The sequence below is a fragment of the Lytechinus variegatus genome, chromosome 2, assembly GCF_018143015.1.
Source record: "Lytechinus variegatus isolate NC3 chromosome 2, Lvar_3.0, whole genome shotgun sequence".
In the NCBI taxonomy this organism is placed as follows: Eukaryota; Metazoa; Echinodermata; class Echinoidea; order Temnopleuroida; family Toxopneustidae; genus Lytechinus; species Lytechinus variegatus.
The window spans coordinates 81,617,530-81,643,239 of record NC_054741.1 but is presented as its reverse complement, the minus strand read 5'-3'; the positions used below and the strand labels follow the sequence as shown (position 1 = coordinate 81,643,239).

The following is a 25,710-nucleotide window of genomic DNA, read 5'->3' as shown; positions in this document are numbered from 1 at the left end:
CTCAAAGGAAGTGTGTGACAGGCCATCTGGTATGAAGTTAGATTGCATATAATTTAAGCATCTCCTAATGTTTGCACACAAAATAACAAACTATGAAACAAATCATACTAAAGTCACCATGTCATGTAACCAAAATATAAGTATATTTTAAAAGCATTTATGAATCATTCAATTAATGTAAAACACATTGTGTAATAAATCATTAAGACTTCATTGCTTGCGCATTTCAAGACTTGGGTAATAATCAGAGGGAGAAATGAACCTGAAAAAACATCTGAAATATTAATATTATTATTATAGAAGTAGTAGTAGCAGTAGTAGTAGAAGAAAAAGAAGAACATGAAGAAGTAACAGACAGAAGAAGTAGTAGTAGTCGTAGTAGTAGAAGTAGTAGTAGCAGTAGTAGAAGTAGTAGTAGTAGTAGTAGTAGTAGTAGTAGCAGTAGTAGTAGTAGTAGTAGTAGTAGTAGTAATAGTAGTAGTAATAGTAGTAATAGAAGTAGCAGGAGAAGTAGTAGTAGATGTAGTAGTAGCAGTAGTAGCAGCAGCAGCTGTAGCAATAGTAGTAGAAAAATAGAAATGGTGGTGGTAGTAGAAGTAGTCACAGTCATCTACTCTGTCATAACCATAAACATCATCAACATAAACATTATCATCATTAACATAATTCAATATCATATTTTAGCTGAGTTGTCATTTTATGTAAAATGGATAAAGTACTGAGAGAAATGGCATACCGTACATTATATAGATCTAAGAATAAACTAGTAGTGAAAATCAAATGGAACTAAACAAAGGTATACAATCAACATCAACAGGAACACAATAAACTAATCTGAGCCAGATTGGATAAAGCTTAAAGGAGAATAAAACCATTGGAACAAGATAGCTTGTGTGAAAACATAAAAATCAAACAGATCAACCAAAGTTTGAGAAAAATCGGACAAATAATGAGAAAGTTATGAGCATTTGTATATTGCGATCACTAATGCTATGGAGATAGCAAATTGGCAATGCGACAAAGATGTGTGATGTCACTTGTGAACAACTCTCCCCATTACTTAAGTATATATTTCACTTGAATTGCCTCTTTTATCACATCTATCCATAGATCATGTGTTCTTTCTACATGAGGGCATGTAATACATCATGGATAGAGAGTTTGTATCATCATAAGAAAAAGAAAAAAGAGACATTTTGAGGGTATTTTATAGTCCACTAAAGGGAAAGTTGTTCATCAGTGACATCACACATCCTTGTCGCATTGCCAATGGGAGGATCTCCATAGCATTAGTGATTGCAATATTCAAATGCTCATAACTTTTTCATTATTTGTCCGATTTTTCTCAAACTTTCTTTATTCTTATTCTTTGATTTTTCTGTTTCTACACAAGCCTATTTGTTCCAAAGGTTTCATTCTCCTTTAACATGGTAAACTTCTTATTTGTGGCATTACTCATTATGAAAGTTATCAGATATGTCAGAGTTTACTAGAGCTTTATGCAATGGGGCCACATGGCTCACATCACTTCTAAACCAAATCATTCCATGAAAAGAAGAGCACTGAAGACACTAATTGTGAAGGAATGACGTACACTTAGCCAGCAGGGATGCAGGTCAGTTATTTTACTCATTTTGGCTTGAGAAGATGCCACAACACTTAATATTAAGTTCTGTTCATAACATCCGATTTAAAAGTCATGACACCAATCCACTGGGCCACACAGAAAAGTAAAATCCCTGACAACTATGCAAATCCATCATATTTCTTTGGATTAACATTTTTAATTGTTCGAAATGCTTTGGTATAAAAGATTAGTCAACACATTTACCAATATCAATTAAGCAATGATATAAATTAGAGACAAAGTTTTAAAAATTGTGAACATACAATTAACACCCTAAACTTTTTCAAAGTCAAGATGAAATACATGTCATGCATAATTTTATTTTGATGAAAACATATCTGAACAAACATACGAGAATGAAATAAAGAGGTTTGGTATTTTCATTCTATCAGGAGAAATATTCAAATGGCTGTTACAGGAATCAATCACTTTGTTGCACTTTCATCCATAGATCTGATGGTTAATATCATCAAATCCTTCCAATGTGATTGCAATGTTGGGCATAAGGTTTGTTCTTACAAACTAAAACACACATGTCAACATCATTTTTTTAAGCAACAAAATATGTTTTAAAAAAATCAACAACAAAACAATGAGACAGTTATTTAAAAAAGATAAAACTTCAATTACTACTACTTATGTAGTAACCTTACAATCTTTTGAAAGTATTTCTCACCTCATATACTCTAAATAAAATTCTGGAGCATCAACATGATTTATTCTTTAAATCTACAAAATGTTATCCCATGTTATTCCTCAGACAGGATGTTAAATGGATGTCCTGTGTAGAGAAGCATCACTAGCTTTGCATATATAAGAGCAGGTGGAAACATAGGTGTAGAGGTCCACCTGCACACCCCAAACTCAATTAGGAGAGTCTTCGGGTCTAGATAAAATACAGTTCTTAGGGGTATGTTTTATCATACTTCTAATAGGCATGCTAAAAATGAATATATGTGCTCTAAAATTGAAATAATAATCATACCAGGATCAAAAGATCTAGGTTCTCTGTGAAAGACATCGTAAGAAGGTTATAACACTAAAAGGACACAAGGGCACTAAATATGGTTTCTAAAACCAGTAACCTCCTCCTTGCTATGACACTTCTGCCATACCACTGAATCCTTGTGTCTTTTGAATATAAAGAATGTTGAATAAGATATTAAGGAGATTTCATTTCACATGACAAAAGATGCTTCTATGACAATGAAATCGATGACTGAACAACTCTGAAGTGTCATCATTTAACAGTTCACTGCTTGGGAAGTGAATAAGCATTGTCCTGAAAACAACAGCATGACAATAGAGTGTTGGTCATGTGATCATTTTCAGTATGACCCCACAATCATGTCCTGTCCTAAAAACGAGACAATATATTTGCAGGGCTGAAACACTTTAAGATCCGACAGCACAGGTATACTTATCAATCACCATAGACGAATCCATCATCCAAAACAAAAGCTATTTATTACCATGAACCTGCAGTAGTATTACTATATCATCTCTTATCCTCAATATCCTTGTAGCTGTCGTACTCCAGATATTTCTTGCTGGAACCTTTGACCACGGCCGCTGGATACTTGTGCGCATTAAGGGCTATCTTATCTAGCGCTGCAGTCGGTAAGTCGATGTGGCACTTCTGTGCAAGGCGTATGAGATAGATGAGGACATCACTAAGTTCTTGTCCAAGGTGGACTTTGTCTTCATCTGACCAGTCTGTGTTTGAGAGAATGAAAAATTAATGAGAGAAACAATGAGAACTGCCTGTAACTGTCAAATCAATGACGGACAACTTGGAATGGCAAATTATATGTATGACATATCCAAGTTCTTGTCCATGGAGGATCAGTCCCCCCCCCCTTTCTCGGATGAGTCAGTACTCAAGCCAATGAAAGCTAGTATTGTCATTATGAGAAACAATGACATTTAAAGTGTGGATGGCAAACCAATGTGCCATTTCTGGTTGGAAAATGAGAGATAGAGGAGATATTATCACTGAGGTTTTTGACAAGGTGAATTATATCCTCGTCAGACCAGTCTGTATTTCAAGACTAGGAGAGGTAATAATGGTAAACAATGCGGACTATCTTGTTTCACCTTCAAATTGCGGCACCTCTGGGTAATGTGTATGCAGTAAACAGTGATAATGCTCTGCTTTGTTCATCTCTGACCAGTCTTCGACTATTCATGACAATAAACATGATCAAAAGGATGATTAACCGCATGAGAAAAAAATTTATTCAACTTGAGACTCATACAAAAAATATTCTGGTACTGGAACATAATCTTTATTTAGGTATTTACACCCTCCTATTATGATGTAACATTATTCATGCAGCAATTGAATAAATTTCTTCATTATCAAAATGTTTTGATTATTGTTCCAAGTATTCATTAGAGTAACTTTTAAGTCAAATAATTTTTTTTCTATATCAAATTCAAATTTTAATTCAGAATTACAGATGATGACCACAATATTTCGTAAACACCGTGACAAATCCATTTGCAGATTTGCCACAAATTTGCATTTGTTTCTTCATTTCTATACAGCAAACATGTTCGCCTCATCTAAATATATGCCTGAATAGAGTTTATTTGCATTGATTGTAACTGAAGAGAACAATTTGAGAGAATAAAGATTTCAAATCAGTTATGACTTATCATGACTAACCCAAATAGGCCCTAAGTAGAGGAAATATGTCAAGGTTATGGTTTTATGTAAATACATGTATTTACAGGTACAAAATTGATTTGGTCTGTTATCAAAACATTTGACTGTATTATTCAACAATCATTATTTATCTCAATATTGATTCTACCTACAATGATAAACAAAAACATGTTCCATTTCATGGCTCAAATTCCACCAATATTTTTGGTCATTATTTGGAATTCATAGAGATTACCATTGAAGGAAATTTTCCTTCTTTTTTGAACAAAGAATTTCAAAAAGGACCAATGAAGCAACATAATAGACATTTCAAGTCTAGTCTATAATCTACATGTGAGACTCATTGACTGTTAACAATTTATCCTACTTTGAGTTATCATAAGTTTAAAGAAGGCCTATGGGGTTAGGAGTATGGTCGTGATAGATTCAGAATACTGTGAGGAATGAGGATAATTAAAGTGTGCACTATGATGTGCACTGGCTAGTCTGGAAGTGACAGAGAAACAGCATTGGAAAAGGGTATATTAAACCCTGATTACCATGATTAACATCAGTGTTTGAAATTATGATTCATGTTTGTGATTCGAACTCATGGTGTACCAAAACAGCAGCCTAAATACAATTCATGAAAATCAAGACTTAACTCCTAGCCTCACTTCATTCATGAATAATCACACGTAGACAAGTTCCACACTCCAATCTCCGATCAGTGGTTTACAAGCAGATTGAAAATGATTATGTTATGGATGTTCATGTCATGGATGTTAACAAACTCATTTTGCATGATTTTCAAGCTAAAAGCATTACTTTCCCTCTATGTTAACGTAATTCTAAAAATGGTGAAAGATCGCAATGCTTCAATGTTTTTTTCTTCTGAAAATGATCATGTCATGAATAGTGATAGATTGTGATGTAGGCTTGAGCATGAAAGTTTATGAATGGACTGGAACCCCAAATGAATGAGACTCGCCTTACCAGGCTTAGTATCTCCACATGGGCAATTGTAGTAATTTGTTTACATTTCATGTTGTTCATTTATATGGGACATGCATCTAATCAACAACATGTCGGGTATATATATATCCTACTGTAGGCTTGTGCAGTTGTGCTACATGAAAAACTATAATCATGATAAAGTGATAGTTGGTGAATGCTGCCTAGACAAGCATAATATTTCAGGAGGATGAACGTGATTTAGAATTTCAGAAATTACTTGAGGCATGCCACATCTTTCCGCATCCTCATCTTCAGTTTTCAATTATTAATACTAACAAAACTTCAATTCCATTTAATAAAGTGTGAAATAAAACAAAGTGAAAATTAATAATCAGGAGATAAGACTAAATTACAACTAGACTGAATGTAGGTTAGACCAAATAGTAATTAGACCAAACTGAGAGTAGACCAAGTGAGTTGTATAGGTTGTATAGCCATGATAGTATTACACAATTAGACCAAATGGATTTCTCTGAAGATATAAGGTGAGGATTAGGGTTGCGAGAGGGTTTTTCAAGGGTCGAGTAAGGATTAGGATTAATGTTAAGGTAAGACTTAAAGCTTGCATTAATGTTTTGCTTTAAAGTGTGTATTTTACTGTGAGTCTGTAGGATCAATTGTTACAGGAGCAAATGTCACGAAATGGCCCTGAACTTCTCTAGTGATAATGAACCATTTTACTCGGAGGTTTAGATTACATTATTAAACCCCAGGCAGACAGATCCACATGCTGTGAAATGAAACCAAACTCACAATGGTTCATGTCAAACATAATTCCTATTACAGACATGATGGGTCTTTAAAGGAATTTTCATAAATACTGTTTGAGTTGTTTTTTGTTCATGCTGGTTTTATTAACTTTCAAATACTGCATCTTCATGGTCAAATGTTCATATGTTTGCAGTTGTGCACATTTAACAAAAATAGTGTATTCTTTCACAATAAAGTTTACTTAATGGATTTGTGACTATTTACTTCCCTTGATGGAGCAACAGACCTACATATAATTGCTGAATCATGAGAACAGGCATCAAACCAGCCATTGTTTAGTAAAAAAATCCTGTAACTGTCAATCAATCCCTTGCCTGATATAGCACTTAACACAATGTTTGTGAGAGGTGCATACTATTTAATACCACAGCTTTACCATGCCTACCCTGATAAGGTGCTGAAGCTTTCAAAGAATATCTTGGGGAGTGGCAAATAAACATAAATACTCTGGAGGGATTTGAACCCAAGGCCTTGTGGTTAAAATTCTGTAGACTTATCCACTGAGCCACACTTTCTGTATGTTTAATGTATATAATTGAAGAATCTAAATGTAATCATTAAAGTACTCTAGATTACTAAGGGTAAACATGCAGATAGGGTACTTGAAATTCACAATCATCCCTAATCAGATATATTAATACGAATTCTGCTCTTTGAGATGGATATAGTTCATGGGTTAATGTACAAAGATAAGGGAATATCAGTCCTATGATATACTTCAATAGGTCATAAGGAAAGAATAATGAACCATATGATATAACCCCACCCACAAAACCGTAAAATGCCTCAAAATGAGAAAAAAAGGCTTGAGATCTGACATGAGAAAGGAAGGGTGAACAGCTGAAGAGCCAATATCTATTTGGGATGAACTAGGAATAGAAAATTGGGAGCATGGTCAATTAGGGGCTACACCCCAACCATGCATCTAACATTTAATGTCACATTGGAATCCAAACAAGAAGGTTTACCAGGAGCATATAATGCTACTAGAAATATTCATTCAAATCAATTAGTTGAGTCCACCCCCCTCCCCCACATCCCAAACAAAATGAGAATGCAGAAAAAACATAAATAGGCATATTATCACATGTATGCATACAGTACAATGTAGGCCTACATAAAGACCCATTAAAATATTGTAATTTTTTTAGGCACCGACAACTTGAGACCCCAAGTATGAAACATTTAGGTCTATGTACATCAGTTACCTGGGAACTTGGTAAGTTTAGACAGAAATGAATCCCGCCAAAAATACTGAACTTCCCAAAATGCCACTTTACCTTTGGAGCTTGGTCTGATGAATTGAACTATTCATGGGATAGGGGCAGGGGTGGGGATGGAGTGAGGGGGGGGTAGATAAACTCACCTGGAATTCCTGACTTTACCTCTCCTCTCCATTGACTGTGTGAGATGAAAGAAAAGAAAGGGCTAAGAATAAACCATTGAATAGTAGCAAAAATCATCAGAGAAGTCAAACTTTGGATATTATATGTAAACAGAGGGAAGACACTACCAAGCAGGGTTATCACTTCGACAAACACACCATATTGATTGAGAGCAGTGTCTGAAAGGCCCCCTTCAGACAAAACAAACTTGTATAACCTGTTAAATAAAATTGTACAGAAACACACATGAAACTAAAGGAAGGACTTTGTAAAGAAACACACATATAAAAATTTGGGAAGTTATTGTATACAGAAATGGAAAAAAAGGTAGAGGGCTTTGATATATCATTATAAAAATATATTCATTAAAAAGTATTCATTTTTATTTCCAAATTGAGACAGTGCTCAATGGCTAATTTTAATGAGTGTGATTGGGTTGCTTCAATGACATTACTGCCATTTTCCAAAGCAGATGTCAGACAAGGAAATATATCTGCAGAGCTGTACGATTATTTCTTACAGTCTAAACTGGGAGAAACTGACAGAAAATGGCTTACAAACAAGAGATACTAGTTCAGTACTTCACAGAAATACAAAGGTAGATAAGAAATGAAAGAAATTGAGGGGCAAAGGCCAAATTTGGTAGGAATGCCAAAATGTATTTGAATTTGAATTTGAATACGTGGCTTCTATTGACTCAATGCCAGGGTGCTAAAATGAGGTTGTATTTGATTTAGTCATGATGAGTAAACTTCCAATTTTAACTTGACTGTATCTTCAAAGTGAGTAAAGACATTCTTGAGAATGACAGAAATATAATCTTCAATCTGCAGAATATTTAGAGGAAGAATCTTTTGAAGAGAGAAGTAAAGAAAGAAGGACTAATGAAAGAAGCAAGTATATTTTAAATGGTGAAGAGAGGAAAGAGAAATATAGTGTAGCTAAATAATCATGATATACAGTTATTAAAATACCAAAGGGTGATATATGGATGAAGAATAAAGACAGAACACTTAATAATGAATGATGTGATTGTACAGTCAAAACATGGAAGGACACACTCAAGCAAATGAAGAGTAAAAGAATGAGAAATATAAGTATTAATATTAATCAGTAGATATAAAGTGCACACACACCCACACACATGTACCATCCAAAGATGCTCATGGTACTAGCTCAAAGACAATTGTCTTGTAATAAAACTACAATTTTACCTCAACATGTAGGTTAAGATACATACATTAAATTTACTGAAATAAAAATAGCAAGCAGGGAGGGAGGCACTCAAATTCTATTTTGATGGGGGTGTGCCTCACGAAACCCTAAAATGGGGATCTAAGGAACAAGGATGCAAGGTTTAGATACAGGTTCCCGGGAACTGGATATATACCGGGCAGTCTTTTGTAACGAGGGTCTTGCGAGCAGGGCGGGGCTGCTTCTGAACGGAACTTTTGTCATTCAGAGTATCTACAGAAGTGAAAATTTGGTCTGAAAAAAGGGGGTCATCAAAGCGGCACGTCCCTGTACCATTAATCTTATATGTGAGCGTCCCCCCCAAGCTAGCTACATACCTAGTATAGAATGTTTCAATCACATAGCTCTTTTCAGATCATAATAAAACAAATCAATCACACTCGTAACAATGCATTGACACGGCATGGGATTCTTATACCAAAATATAATTGAATCCTATTTTTCATTCAATACTATGACAATATGAGAAATATTGCTGGCAGGATGTTTCAGTCATACCCTTCACAGCATTTCATAAGCTCATAAATAAAACCAGGACCAACAAAAAGAAAAATTTGTATATGAATGACGATTTGGAAAGACATACTCCAAAGTTCACTTCTGGGATTCGTGTCTGGTGAATAACACCCCAAATTTGCTATGTCAGATATGTTTTTATGTTGTGTAGAAGACACAAAGAAACTGTGGGAGAGGGGATAATCTGAGATTTAAACAATAACAGTTAGCAAAAACTTTTATAATTAAAGGAAAAAAAACTATATACTTACAATATTTCTGATAATTCTCCAACTTCTCCAACCTGAAAAAAAAAAAAAAAGTATGATGAAAAACAAACTCATTTCAGATTGATTCAACAAACAAAATCAATCAGCTTATTCTAACTAAATTAAAGTCACTTGATATGGATGACATTTATGAATGTAATCAGAAATGTATATATATACAGATATCATGCTCCAATTTCAATAATCAAGAAATTTATACATTACAACGCAAATAATGGCTATTGAAAATTTATACTCCAAAGTATTTCAAATTCATCTTATGACTGATCAAATGAAAAATGATAGGCAACCACATTTTGATTGCCCTTTCCAATAAGATTTGTAGAGGATTGTACAGAGTATAATGAATAGTTTTATACCACATCTATGACTTTATTTAGTCTACATTTCAAGATCAACATTCCTTCACAAATATTCTGAATAGGCTAAATCATTACCTGCAGTATAAATTTTCTGAAAATGATCTGTAAAATTTCTTTTTGTCATGTTTGCATTCATGATTAGATTTGGAGAACAAGAAAAGAAAGAACTACAACTCAATTTATTTTACATTTGCATTAACTTTAGCCTGTGATTACATGTTTTCATTCTTGTGAATAACCAACAAGTGAACGTTATTAATGGTCTTATAATCTACCCAACATCTACACTCTAAAAAAACAAAAGGCAAAATGCATGAAAAAGATCCATGATGTAACAGCATTTCCCACCCTTATTAAAAATGCTGTCCCTCTTTGCACTCCTTTGCACCCTTTCACGTTTTAGAGTGTACTAGGGGTGTGGCTATGCAAAACATTCATCCAAGAAATGATGTTAAATTTTATGTGCCATCGATCATGCTCAAGTTTTAAGCCTTTGTGTTGACTTTGACAGAAAGCCCAATCTATCAAAATGAAAGATTTCTAGAATATTTAAATGTCATAGAATATCAAGGCAGAGTCTACTCGAAGATAAATTGAGTGAGAAGGAAATTAATGAACCAATTGTAACTTTAAAAAAAAATCAATTTGTTTCATGCTTGACAATCTGCTTCGTACAGTGAAAAGGGGAAGTATGCAGTTGGGTTTTTTTTTTATTCCAACCATGATAAATTTTCATGTTTAATTGCAATAAAAATCCTCTAAAACCAAAAGAATTTAATCGATCAAAGAAGAAATTATGAAGCTCTTTATTGGCTGGACCATCATACAACCATGGAAACTTTTTTTTTTTTCATTTCATCTCCATTTCTGCTATAATATAGAAAAGCAGCCTTGTGCCCCCCCCCTCCTAAAAAAAATCGTACAGAAGTTACAGTACACCTACATGTATATCATCCGAGCCATAACAGTTTAACCTGAAAACATAATACAGCATGTCACAAGTTTCTGATTTCCATAATTTCAGTATGCTGTTTTGAACATCATATTCTGAGTTCTTCAGTGAAATGCACAGTGAAAATCTTGGACAATCATGTTTTAAAGCAGATGAAGCTTAACAAATGTATGCAATGCTGCTTAACAAGATTGATAAGACAGAGTTTTCACTTTTGCAACTAGCTTTGTTTTTATTGTATTTTGATTTGATTTTCACAAATTTCACTCTCTTTTCCCCAATTCAAATACTTTTGCCCGATATCTGTCTTTTCTGTGCAATAATGTGTTCTTCCATTAAACTTTTCCTTTTTCTGTTTCACAAAACACTGGGTTCTCTAGTTTAAGGATGTGAACAAAAATACCGGAATGGTGATCATCACTTATGGAGATTTACCAAACCTAAAATAGCATGAGCCTCTACAATGCAGAACTTCTTAGTAGATGACCATGTATTAGCATACATACACAGCTCAGCATAACAACACACCCTTCTCCTTTTCTCTTTGCTTGATTTAGGGAAATTGGGGGAATAAAGCTCTATTTAAAATTCCTCTTATTGTTAGCCCTATCTGAATCTTTTTGTCATTTGTCTGGGCTTGTTCTGCTGAATACAGCATAAAATTGGTTTCTCAAATAATTATCCTTGGCAGGTTAAGTTTGCATATACAGAAGAACCATCCAACCATGCACATGAGTTTGTCCCCCCCCCCTACTCCTAAAAGAAAACCTAACAATGATTTCATTTTACTTTACAGTGCATAGTCATGTTATACAGAGAAGTTACTCAACTGAACCATCACTATACTACTCTACAAAACAGGGAAACTAACAGACAATGAAAGTCTTGACCTCTATTGAAAGTTTAATATAGTTAAAATGAGAGGAAGGGAGAGAGAGAGACTAGAGATTAAAAAGAAGTATTTAAAGAGTAATACCCTTTTCACACCACTTTCTTAATCCTGGACTATTGTAAGCCCCATACTATCCTTAAAGGGGTTGAACATATCAGTATCTAAATAGAGTAAATTACTCACCAAGCAAAACACTAAAAAATGTCATCAAAATTTGATTAGCAATAATAAAGTTTAAAGTTTAGCAAAACAGTTTAATGCTGTCGTGTATAAGGTGGGTTAGTGATGCCATCTCCCCACTTTCATTTTTCTTATGTGTTTACATGATATCATAACCATTTCATATTTTTTTATACATGTGTGTATATGTCTCTTTTGTAACAAAATATGTTCAGCAATGATAATTTAGTTTCACTTTATGATTACACAAAACAGTTATATCCACAAATTGATTGATATGCAAATGAGGTGACTGGTTACATCATCCACTCACTATTTATTTTGTATTTCATTAAATAGGAAATATTCAAATTTTATCAAAATTGTCATGTGAAACAAATTTTATTTCTCCCTCAACATGTGGAATTATCCAGGGGGGGGGGCACTTACAATGACGAGTGGATACCATGCGCGACCCAAAAAACACATAAAAAGGATGTCTTTTTCAAGATAGGGCACATTATGTACGTAACGTAATAAGGGTGTCAAAAACACTGAAAAAATGAAAAAAGGGTACCGGTATTTATTTCGCAAGGAAATTTACGTGTTCAGGGTCAAATTTGCGAGGGTATAAATAATCAAGACCAAAATGTTTTATAAAGGATGTACTTTTTGCCCCAGGAGTCAACACTGCGTGTTTAGAGTATGATTTGCGCGAGTTGGGCTGTACTAATCCCAATGATGTAGGTAAAGGTAAACCGACGTCCTTGTTTGAAATATCGCTGTACTTGTTTAGGGGTACAATACAGGGAATACTTGCCAATAGTATCATTTTGTTCCCAATACTTGTTAAGGGTAGGGTTTTACACACCAATAGCCTACTTGTTAAAGGGTGCATTTTCGGAATATAGAAATATGTGTTTAGGGTGCTTTTTTAGATCTCATGGTAGCACATGGTATCCACTCGTAAATGGAAGTGGCCCCCCGGGGAATTACTGTTGTTTTAACATTTTAAGGTTCTGTCAAGTTTGTCAATATTGTCCAATCTCTAAAATTTCAATATTGTATAATTCAAATAATTAGAGCAAAAGAATTAGTGAGGAACATCATCAACTCTTTCATTTGTATATCACTAAGTTGTGCCATGGACCTAGTAGGCACATGGTTGTGCATAACTGTTCTGTGAAAAAATAAAACTTTAAAATTCAATAACTTTATTTGACAAACGATTTTGATGAAATTTTAAGCAATAAGCTTGTTTTACTTTTCTCTCTTGATTAAAACCAACACTTTTCTAGGGTTGACTTGACCTGTAATCCCACACTATACATGTAGGTGGGGCTAACTTGCCATTTAGTGCCACCTATAGTACAGGGTTAAATAATTTTTGCCAGGAGAAAAGGGCAAAATATAAATATTAAAAATAAATATTAGAAAGAGCTGACAATGCAGCAAAAGGGAGAAACAATTAAACAGAAAAGGGGAGAAAACAAATATCAACAATATGCCAAAGTATTATCAATATGAAAATCAGAGTTTTTATTCATCATAGCCAGTGTAAAGCATTTGGAACAAAATATGTTGTGAAAATTCATTGAAGTTAGAATGTCTGACCCATTTCTGACCTATTTTTCATATTTTGAGAGGCTTTCATGGAAGCAACAATAGAATAATGAACAATAGAAGAACCATTGTGAGCTATATACATGGCTAACTTGCAAAGAGTGGGTCATAATGTAGGAAGTGATTTCAATTCCTTGATACAGAAAATTATTGAACTTGCATAGGACGTGATATATAGCCGATATTCATCATAAAGCTGATCCTTAAAAACAATAAATATATTCCTTATAGTTAGTTTGCATAAATTCATTACAAACTGGAACCAAGTGGCCAATGAAAGACAAGCCTGTATGAATTAGTTGCCAGGGCCCAATCAGTCTTTTGAATAAGAAAATTCAATGGTGAAAATTACTATAACATCATTAGATGTAAATTGATCTAAAAGCTCAAACTTATTATAAACATCTATTGAGACCAAAGAGTCACGAACAGGTGAGTGAACAAAAAACTAGGTCATAATATGATGATTTGACCTTTCATTTTCAAATGAAGACCTACTTTTTATCCGCAACAATGGCATATTACCATCCAGGTCTAATTCTTTCTCTCTGAAATGATAGATGGATGACATCAGCTGTATTATTCCCTCTACAGGTCATCCTTGCATCCAATGCCATGAAATGGGAATTATGAATCACAAGGTCATAAGGTCAAAGTCAAAGGTCATAGCCATTCAGGGCAAGAGAAGAAAGCAAATCCAGTCTTTGCCATCATTACTACTTCAGATTAGAATTCCAATTGTAAAGAAATGTTGGTTGTTTTATACTGATTACACAATCATACCTGGAAGTTTTTGATTGGGAAGTATAAAATACCAGGTATTTGGCCAGGATAAAAGCAAATTCATTCCTGAAAGATAACTCACAAATTATTATGTACAATTACAAGAAATTTCACAAGGAATTCTCCAAGACTGGCATAAGCATGACAGCATAACAAATGCAAGGATGTGCAGCCTTTGTGTAGGAAAGTAAGGTTCTCGTTTCTATCGTTGGTTCAAATTGGTGTGAATGCATGAATTATCAGGTATTCTGAGACCGGGGGAGTGTTTCATGAAAGGACTTGTCAGACATTTTATCCGACAAGTACCATTCTATCCGACAGTTACCATAGGAACAGTGCTTTTCAGCCAATCCAAATCAAGGAAAGATGTCAGATCTGACAACTTGTCGGACAAAAATGTTGATGAAACGGTCCCCTGAACTCATCTCTTAGCAAGAGAGCACTGTGATAGTTGACGTTTGACTCCATTCACCAATGAGAATGACAATCACCATAATCGGCTAGTAAAATAAAGTAAGGTTCTTGTTTCTATCATTGGTTCAAACTGGTGTGAATGCACGAATTATCAGGTATTCTGAGACCTGAACCCATCTCTTAGCAAGAGAGCACTGTGATAGTTTACGTTTGACTCAATTCACCAATGAGAATGACAATCACCATAATCAGCTCGTAAAATACCCGGGGGGGGGGGGGACTCGACCAAAAAGAGTAGCAAAGATTTTTTGCTAAAAAAAAACAAATAAAAATCAAACCATGGTGCTATAAGACACTATAGCTCCACTGCTCAAACAAAAGACATTGTAGTACACTGTAGGCTATGATTATGGATGAATACACTACATTCTCTGCTGATGACATAGTGATTTTGGTTTTGACAAGTCAGAATAATTCACTGAATATGACTTTATAACTTAGGACCTATTAAGTTTTCTCTCCTCTTCCCTGGCCACCAACTGATGCACTAGGCAAACTGCTATCAAATATTGCATGTATCTATATAATACTTTGTCAAAAACCATCTTTAGCTCAATTATTCCTACAAAAATCACTTAAACATAATCCTGTAATATATGGGGGTTGAGGGCAATTTAGCATCAGAAATGTCCGAAATATTCCCCATTAATAGGATTTATAAAATACCACTGGGTTCCATATTAAAAAAATGATTCTAATGAACAGGAGCAACATATCTCGGTTTTCTCCCTCTGTTAAAAAAATACATTTTTATGAGTGGATGAGCCAAAAATAGCAGCAGATGGCTTCAAACTGCACCCCTGGTAGGTATCTTCAAGATTGATTGGTCTTCATTAGTCTGCACCTTGCAAATAAAATAAAATCACTACCCTTGCAGTCTATAGAAAGGTATTTTGGGACATTACTTGGTTGCGGTGATCATAAAATGACCCCCCCCCTGCCCCAACCATTTGCATTAAAGTTACTGTTAAGGTAACTGTTGCCATCCACATAATTACCATGGTAATGATGCCCAACAGCCAATCAAAATCATCCAATTCCATGAATTTAGAATTGATTGGATTCTATAACATAGATACTGAAATTGTATCTTTTAAGCAAGGGAGTCATATCAAAGGAATAGCTCGTGTCCCCCCCCCTTGGAAAAAATATTAGTAATAAATAGATAAAAATAAATAAAATAGAATAGAATAAAACAAAAATAAAAAACATATAAATAATAATAAATAAATACATGTATGAATGAATGAATGAATAAATAAATAAAAATATAGAATAAGAATATAAAAAAAAAGAAAATAAAGAAAATACCTTCTCCAGAATTTGTTTCCAAGGGCTAATAGGAACAAGACACAGGAACCCTCTTAAAATGACAGCCAGTCTTTGCATTCTTTTGAAGTGATATCACCTTTATCTCATAAATTTATGAGAATGTGGTTTTGTTTATCACCCAGGTCAGGTCATCTTGCCTTCCTAGGTCAACCAAGGTCAACCAAGTATTACTATCTGAGAGCTGAGAGTCATGAATCAACTCCTGTTCAAGTACATTCACACATTTCAAGTTTATGAATCAGTTTCTGCCTCAAATTTCACAAACGTGTGTGCAAAGTTCAGACTATACATGGATTACTTTCAAACATCCTGTGTTCACCCATTTCAAGTTTATGAATAAATTTCTTCTCCTGTTTGGTCGGACACACAATTTTTATTCATATTTATCAGTCTTCGGACTGCATGGGATTGTGTATGTTTGGTAATTTTATTACAAGAAAATCCATATGAAATCCAAATTAATTTCTGCAAAACAAATTCAGTATTCAAATGTTTCTCCCAAGCTCAGACATATCAAGAATTTTGGTTTCTTTAAACTCAAGGATATTCAAATACAAGTTCAATCACTGATTCATTGTGTTAATTTGAATTTAGTTAAAACCATGTAAGAACCGTTGTCAATAAAAAGGTCTGCAGATGGGTTTAAATCGTTCCCTTTCTTCAAACAACAATGTAATTCCATTGAAATTTATATTTTAAAAGCCTGATAAGAAGGGGAAGGCAGGGTAAGTTGGTAGGGGCAAGTTGAGCCACCACCCCCAGGCAAATAATGAATGAGTCAGACATGATAGAACAACATTGTTAGTCCAGGTATGGATCTTCATTCTTGTCATAGTTTTTTAAATGATGGATGCATGAAATGTGTGGATGCGAAACTATCACATGAAGTTAGGATTGGGGTAAGTTGAGCCAACCAACATGGGGAAAGTTGAGCCATGGTAATGTTTATGGTAATGTATAAAAAACAAACAAACTTTAAAAAGCCATTGATATGCAGGCAGAAAGGAGTAAATTTACATGACTGTTTTTTTTCCTTTTAGAGGATGTCAGTATTTATAGAGAATTAGTAAGTGAAAAGACTTTAAATCCTGCATTAAACAAATAAATTGACATGCTGGTTCTTCCCGTACATGTTGATAGTTTTTTGGCTCAACTTACCCCAGAAGGTGGCTCAACTTACCCCACAGATGGGGCAATTTGAGCCATTTAAATTTTGACATCTCCTTTTTTCAAAGGTGACAGTGACTTTCAGTGTGGGGGTAGAAAGTTATATACTGGTGAAAAATATTTCAGAAGGTTTGAATTTTAAGGCAAGTTCATTAATCATATCAATTCTAACATGCAAAAAGCAAAAAGTGTCACAACTTACCCCGCCTTCCCTTACTGTAACTCTCTACACCACCCCCCCTCCCTTCCCCTCCCCTCCCCCTCAGTGGTATTTAATCTATGATAGCCCAGGATAAACATAATCTGAAACTGAGCTTTGTTTTTAATTTGCCATTTATATAATGCATACTGACATTGTTCCTAACTTCCTAACAATATTGTAGTTCATGAAACAAAGTAAATCCTGATAAAATTTTACACTACATAAATCCCAGCAGAAGATGTCGCTATTCATATACAATAACATCTACTTTATCTTTTGGATGTTATTCATATACAGTAACATCCAAAGTAGATGGGTTTCAGTTTGGCTGTTTCCCCTTCACGTTTTTGTTTTGTTTTGTTGGTTTTTTATTTTTGGTTTATGTTAAGATTTTTTCATCCTACAATACCGCATTATTATACAGTAAAATATTCAAGTGAAATTAACTGTTGTTTGTATTATGGGTTATGATAATCTTTGTTCAAACAATGTATAATATTTCATTTGTTATATTGCTGTATAAATGTACTTCACTTAATTAGGTGGTCTGTCTATGACAGATCACCTATTGATTTCGTCAGAATTTTCTTTCTTTATTTCTTTATTCTTGGCACCTATGTTTGTCGCCAACTTTTCTCAAAATTGGCTGAATCAATTTTGCTGATTTTTTCGTCATATATAGAATCTATCATAGAGACGGCAAACTAAGCTTTTCAAGGTCATATGGTCATGATGACGTCATCTACGCGCCATTTTGTAAAATTCTTCATTTGATCATATCTTCATTATCAATTATCAAAAATTAACAATATTTACATGACATTAACTTCATGTCAAGAGTCAACTGTCAATGTCATCAAAGGTCATGTAGAGGTCATGACGCGCGCACGCGCGTCAAAGGTAAAAAATCGTCCAAATGACCTATAAATTTTTTTGGGTACGTTTCAGGTCATTTTAAGCATTTCAAAAATTTGCGCGCGTTACACCTTAACGCAACGCAGAAAAACCGTTTCTTTTAATATCATTGCATTGCTAATAAAATTCTGAGCAATTTGATACCTTGATCAACCTTCTACAACCATTAATATAGAAATTAACACCCATTAAAGTTTGCAGCACGTGTGCGCGCGAGCTCTCACTATAGGCCATATATGGGCAAAAACATGCCTATTGCAAATTCACTGTAGCTCTTTAAATAGTCCGTTGACCCCCCATTTTTTTCATATATCGATAGAGTATTAGTTGTAGATTTGATTTCATGTCACCATTGTCCCTAAATTTTATCATGACGTCATCAAAATGGCGCCTAAACTAAAAATTTCATTTTTTCAAAAATGACGTCATCAAATTTATGCAAATTTGGCTGTAACTTCTCAAATATAGATCGTTTTTTACGCATCATTGCGTAAAACAGCGATGAAAAGAGGCATGTCATTTTTCCTCATTTTGCGTGTAATCTCTATGGGACATGACTTTTTCTCAAAACTAGATTCGACATTCCTCTATTTCGTGAGCCATATCTCCATGTTTTCTAGTCGGGTTTCCCTGAGCTTTTAGTATGTTGTAGCTGAGATTCTAAGCTTTCGGAAGTGTGCCCTCCATTTTTTGATCAGATGCCGGGATCATGCCCGTATTTCGCTTGCAAAATTGGAATTGTAATTCTCAAATTTGCTTACGTGTAAAGTCTATGGGAAATATGCTAGCTCAATCGGTTAGGCGTCAGACTTGCATCTCATTCAACCATGCGGGCAGGGGTTCGAGTCCGCGGGTGAACATGATTTTTTTTTTTTTTTACTATCTTGCACACGATCAATTATAACAATTCTAATAATTTATAGCTTAAATATTGCAAAATAAAACAGATTATAATTAGTTTTTTTCATATTATATATATCTAATCATATCCGTCCATCTGCTATCTGTTATAAATCTATCTATATTTCTATCTATCTATCCATCTGCCTGTCTATCTACCTACATGACATATATGTCTATCTCTCTTTCCAATATATATCTACCTGTTTGAATATGTCTCTCTCTCTCACTCTATCTATTCATTTATATGTCAATCTGTCTATCCACCTACTTTGTATATGTATCTGTCTATCTATCTCTCTCTCTGTCTAATATAATATACCTATCTGTTTAGATATGTATATTTATCTATCTTTCTATATATCCATCCATCTATCTGCCTGTCTATCTATCGTTCTATATGTTTGTCTGTCTGGCTATCTATCTATCTATTTCTCTTATATATATCTATTTGAATATGTCTATCTTTCTATATCAATCTATCTGTCTCTATCTACCTACCTATCTATCTGTCTATCTATCTATCTATATGTCTGTCGATTTATGTTTTATTAATATAACACCTATCATATATCTCTCTACCCATCACTTGATCCATCCATCGCGCCATCCATCTATATACATGTATATAATCATGATCTATCTTCTATATATCTGTTTGAATATGTATGTCTGACGATTGTCATCACCACATTAATAATCACATTTGGCAATGGTCAAAATTTATTCTTTGGATGTCTACGATCAAGATTATCAATCATATCTAAATGATTCATTTCATACATTAGCCGACGCTGAATGAAAAATCATGACAGACCACCTAATTCGTCCGCATGACGAATTAAATTCTAGTTTTGTATATTTTATTTATTACCCCTGTATAAATGAAAAATGTGATATTATCCGAATAAAGGCTAAAAAGCATTCAAAAAACAAAAAACAAATGTGGAGATTTCTTTTATTTCTGTATTCATAGTACCATTTCACAAGTTATATGAAGACATTCCTTTGGTATTATCTCCTCACTATATTTTTCAATGAATTATGTCATATGGATTGATATATGTTCGGAACTTATGTTTGGGTATGTTCACATGCACATACTTCACATCATATGAAAAAATTCAAATAATATTGCTTTCTGTTATGAGTTAAAATAATTTGTATACATAATTGTATGAAAAATCAAGTCACAATGAACATTCTTTTCCTTCCTTTGTTATACTAATGTAAAACTTCAGTTTGTGTGGGTACCTTATCTATTATGTGTGAGAAAAATTATTCTACTAAAGGCTAAAAAGCATTGAAAAGGGAAGAGTTACAATTGAAACCCCCAAAAGGGTACACATATGCCTACATGTATCATTTTTTAGTGTTAGGCTAACAAATACATAACAAAATGGTATTTTGATGTTTCCCTTCCTCGCACAAAATATAGATACTATAAAGGGTGATGAAGAAACATGTATGCAGATAAGAGATTCAATTATGTCACAAACCTAATAATTATTTTGTATTTTCTTCAAATAATTGAAAATATCTTTAAAAGTTTAAGGAGGAGTCTAAATTAAAGTAAAGATTTATGATGTATAAAATAAATATTGAATGAATCACAATGACATCAATTCATGCCTTCTATGTTGTGCATATTCATGCTTTTTCGATTTTTTGTTGTTGCTTTTTTCAAAATCTGATTTCATGAAATGAATTTCATGCTTGCTTTCTCTATTTCTCTTTTGATTAAGATCAGCTTGATGTTGGGGTGAACATGTTCTAAAGCATTAATGGAATGTTTGTCCAAAATTTATACAAGACTATACAAGAAAAGTTTGCATTCGAAAATTGGCTGGGGTTCAAAAATTCTTTGAATACTCAAAACAATATTGATAATTGGTCGCATGTCTTGATAATAATAATATTCCGCATTTATATAGCGCTTAACACATCGCAACAATGTCTCTAAGCGCTTTAAAAATCTATACATTATTACTCCCGTCATCGGATCCTTACATGCCCGCATACAATGTATGCACCTTCTCCACTCCCTGGGGAGCATTCCAACATGAGTTCCAAGACTTGATTAATAGGCATACTACATAGGCTTTCGCATCCAAACAGGTACCCAATTAATATCTGGGTGGGGAGTGGCAAATTGTGGCTTGACGCCTTGCCAAAGGACACTAGGCCATTGTGGGATTTGAACATATGACCCTCTGATTACAAGGCGAGAGTCAGAACCACTACACAACGGCGCTTCCACATCATAAGATGGTCCAATTTCTATGTTATAGGTATTACCATTCTACAAATACGATAATGTATGAGGAATTTATTCTAAAATACCTTTGTTTTTGCTTAAAATGACTAATCAATATCTAATCAATACATTGACGTCAATGTAAATTTAAGTCTTCAAATTGGACCTGCTGCACATAAAATGGTGTAAAAAATTAATGCTACATTGGATCACCCTTGTATTTTGCAGTTGTATTTTTGGTACCTCAATGCTTACATCCATAAAGAAAAACAAATGGTTATCTGTTATTTTGATTACATCTAATTTCAACAATGTTTAATTTCACAATTTTTCCCCTAAAAATGACTGTCACCCTTACATGGATTTTTTTTGGCAATGATACAAAACTTTAGAATATTATATGAAGTTTACAAATTACATAATTTAAAGGTAAATGCCAGTTGTGGTAATGATATCAAAATGAGTTCGTACAGTATCCAATAAAATGACCACCAACGTGTCTGTTTGTATAAATAAAATGTGCCAAAGGATTCTGGAAGAAATTGTGTAATTGCTGAGAAATCAGCAAATAAGCACAGCATTCGGGTCAAGCGTCGGGCCCCGACATTCAAAGCAATAATTATACACTGTCCCACATGCGCTTATCTGTTTTGGTGATTTTTAGTGTGAACATTTTTCAGCATAGGTTTCAAGATTTTACAAAGTTCAGTTTATGTAACTGTACCAGATCTAGACCCTCGATGATATACTGACAATTAAGCCTTGTTTTACAGACTTTCTCATGAAATCAGTGTTTACTGCAACTACTGGCATTTCTCTTTAAATAAAAAAAATTACTAATTAAATAGGTTGCCGATTGGAGCTAACATGCTCATGTAGCTAATTCTTGCATATTTTGAAAATTGTCAAATTTGTAAAAATATAGTTGTTCTTTGCAACTTAATGTGCTGTAATTTTTGTTGTTGATATTGTATTTATCTATTTTATATCAATTTTATATATTTAGCCTATAGTTCTAGCTTCAAAATGAGACCTTACACAACAAATTCGGTCATGGGGCTGTGATGTAGCTACAATTTATCAACGGCAAGGCATGGAAAATTGTTCATCCACCACCCTTTTTGCATACCCAACTTATGAAATGCGACCAATACTACCAATTACAAAAGTAAAGTCAATGTACACAAGAAGATAAAATAAACATACATGTATGGTTAAACATACAATGTAGAAATACATAAATAAAAGCGATATACTTTCATGGATTGAATATTGTAAAGCCCAGGCAAATTACTACTTGATAGCATCACACTTAATAAGCAGTGGGCCTTTTCATTTAACATGACTTACATGAACATGATATACCTCTATTAAAGTTTGATGTAGTGCGAGGGGAAAGAGCAATAATTAAGGTTTAGCTTACCATGGCAAGTAATAGGTTTCTAGGGATATGATAATGATCACAATGTTTCTCCTCTTGTGGGGGGGGGGAAGGAAGGAACAGTATTACCATGGCAAGTAATAAGACTTCTAGGAGTGTGGTTCTGACCCAATCTCTCTTCTCGTGTGGGGTTGTGGGGTGTATAGATTGTCAGGTCGGGGGGGGGGAGGAACAGTATTAAAGGTCTTGATTACCATGGCAAGTAAAAAAATCCTAGGGGTGTGATACTGGTCCCAATCTCTCTTCTCTTGTGGGGTGTATAAAGGGTAAGGTTGGGGGGAGGGGGGGAACAATATCAAAGATTTAGCTTACCATGGCAAGTAATAGATTCCTGGGAGTGTGATACTGGTCCCAATCTCTCTCCTCTTGTGGGGTGTATATCAGGGGGGGTGAGGAACAGTATTAAAAGTTTAGCTTACCATAGCAATTAATGGAATCCTAGGAGTGTGATACTGGTCGCAATCTCTCTCCTCTTGTGGGGTGTATAGATGGCTAGATGGTAAGGGAAGGGGGGTGGGCGAGGAACAGTATTAAAGGTTTAGCTTACCATGGCAATTAATAGATTCCTAGGAATGTGATACTGGTCCCAGTCTCTCTCTTGTGGGGTGTATAGAGCGTTAGATGGTATAGTCGGGGGGGCAAGGAACAGTATTAAAGGTTTAGCTTACCATGGCAATTAATAGATTCCTAGGAGTGTGATACTGGTCCCAATCTCTCTCCTCTGCAAACTTGTGTACCTTGGCTCTCCTGTAAAAATAAACAAAGTAAACCAAAACACAAGTAGATTATATCCATATTGCTTTAAAAACGATGTTACATGAATTGGGGAAAGATGGAAAAATAAACACCAAGAATTTCAATATCATTTCATGTTGTCTCAAAATAGAATTCTTTATGGTATTTCAAAGTTTTGCTTATTTTTCACTAAACAGTGATATGCACAACTCAGTGACATGCAAATGAGTCAGTCGATGATGTCCATTACTCACTATATCTTTTGTTTTCTATTGTTTGAATTAAACAATATTTCCATTTTTACAGATATGAAAATAAGAATCAACTTGACTGAAAAATATAGTATTGAACAATGCTAATTCAACATGTTCAGGGAGTAATTAATTGTTGTTTCACTTGACAATGAGAAGAAAATTTGAATATTTCATATGATAGGCCTAAAATACAAAAGAAATTGTGAGTGGATGACGTCATCAATAACGTCATTTGCATAGGCCTACCAATCAGGATATGCATATACATGTAACTGTTTTGTGAAATTAAGCGAAACTTTGTCACAACTCACACCTTTCTTATTTTACATCCAATTTTGATGAAATTTTCAGTGTCATGCTTGTTGGAGTTTTCTCCTTTAATTTAAATCAAATTTTTTTGGGGTGGACTAATTGTCCTTTAACAAGTATTGGTATGTGAAACCCACCCTTAACAAGTAAAACGGTACCCTTATTGAAAAGTATTCCCTGAACTGACACCCTAAACAAGTCACTGACGTGATCATGGACGTCAGCTTTACCTTTATTTTCACTGGTTTAGTACCGCCCCACACACATGACCTCGCTCAAATCGGACCCTCAACAAGAAGTGTTAGCACAAACAGTACATCCTTTACAAAGTATTTTAGTCTTTTTATACCCTCACAAATTATACCATAAACAAGTAGTTTGCCTAGCGAAATCAATCTTTTTTTTCCATTTTGACACCCTTAATTTTTAGAAAAGCTTATTATGTTTTCTTTTTTTAACTTTTGTGAAATTACTTAGCATGCTTAGTTTACTAAATTATAAATTATGCAGTTTAAATATCACAAATTATATCTGACCTAAGGTAAAAATTTTGATCAAATATCTGTGTATTCTGCACAATGGAAAATGACAGTCCGACTACTCTGTCTCTGGCAGTTTTTTTGGGGGGTCATCTTATGGGGTCTGCAGGGGATTCCAACATCAATATTAATTAACGGGACAACACACAAACAACTCAATTGTAACAATTTTTTTGATCACCCAAATTTAACAAATACTTACAAATCTTCAAGAGAAGTTTGAGAGCTGAATTTGAATTCAGGATGATCTCCGCCGCTTGGATTATCTTCATCTTGAGAGGACATTGTGTTTAAATGATTTAAAAAAAATAGGCTAGGCCTAACGTAATAACTTTAATCAGCTGACCGAAGTAGACGTTACACGTGTAAATTGTTTATTGTGCAGTATTTAGTCGTAGATGGCGATTGACTGATATTCTGCACAGAGAAAGATGGCTCTTACTCAAGTTAAGTTTTACTCAGTCAGGGAAAACAAACAAAAAAAACATTTTCAAAACAGTGCATTCCTAAGTTATAGTTCACAATTTTCATCATCATGTTAGACATTTGCTACTAATACTGATAAATATAAGGCCCAGAGTATTTGATGAGGGATTCCCTTAATTTTACCCAAAATCTCTAAAAACTAAAGAAATTGTAGATTGTTTATTAATGTAATTTGTATTGTTTAGTTTTAGCGTCTTTTTGCAATTTAGTGATCAAAATTAAATTATAACTTGAATGCTTGATCGCTTTGTTCCTAGCCTATATAGTTACCGTAATTAAAGACAGGCCAACGTAAGTGCTGTCAGTATAATCATGGGGATTGTTTGCCCCGAATGGACCAGTTGCATTGATTGATAAAGTTATCTATATGTTTATGAATTCCTTTTTTTACTGGTACCCTGATGTATTATTTATGAAGTTATGAAATTTATAACGTCAG

General features: G+C 34.1%; 1 protein-coding gene across 2 annotated transcripts; it reads right to left on the bottom strand.

Moving 5' to 3' along the window:
* Positions 1-1,387: 1,387 nt before the first annotated feature.
* LOC121409245 (dCTP pyrophosphatase 1-like) lies at positions 1,388-25,175 on the bottom strand. 2 transcript variants are annotated; one of them, XM_041601117.1, is made up of 5 exons: positions 24,988-25,175; positions 23,617-23,695; positions 9,472-9,503; positions 7,432-7,466; positions 1,389-3,343 (listed from the first exon to the last, which is right to left on the bottom strand). In XM_041601117.1, exons 1-5 carry the CDS (start codon positions 25,068-25,070, stop codon positions 3,126-3,128), a joined length of 447 nt encoding a protein of 148 aa, XP_041457051.1. In that variant the 5' UTR covers positions 25,071-25,175; the 3' UTR covers positions 1,389-3,125. The 2 variants fall into 2 exon arrangements, with proteins under 2 accessions (XP_041457052.1, XP_041457051.1); XM_041601118.1 differs by lacking the exons at positions 23,617-23,695; positions 24,988-25,175 and adding an exon at positions 16,046-16,280 and having other exon boundaries at positions 1,388-3,343.
* Positions 25,176-25,710: the final 535 nt, after the last annotated feature.

What these genes read in the sequence shown, in the direction of transcription:
- LOC121409245 (XM_041601117.1), bottom strand. Translation starts at nt 25,070, where the DNA reads ATGTCCTCTCAAGATGAAGATAATCCAAGCGGCGGAGATCATCCTGAA. An exon ending in CAAACTTCTCTTGAAGATTT is followed by an intron (nt 23,696 to 24,987) that starts GTAAGTATTTGT and finishes TTATTTTTACAG; the next exon opens with GAGAGCCAAGGTACACAAGT. An exon ending in GGAGAATTATCAGAAATATT is followed by an intron (nt 7,467 to 9,471) that starts GTAAGTATATAG and finishes CATCTCACACAG; the next exon opens with TCAATGGAGAGGAGAGGTAA.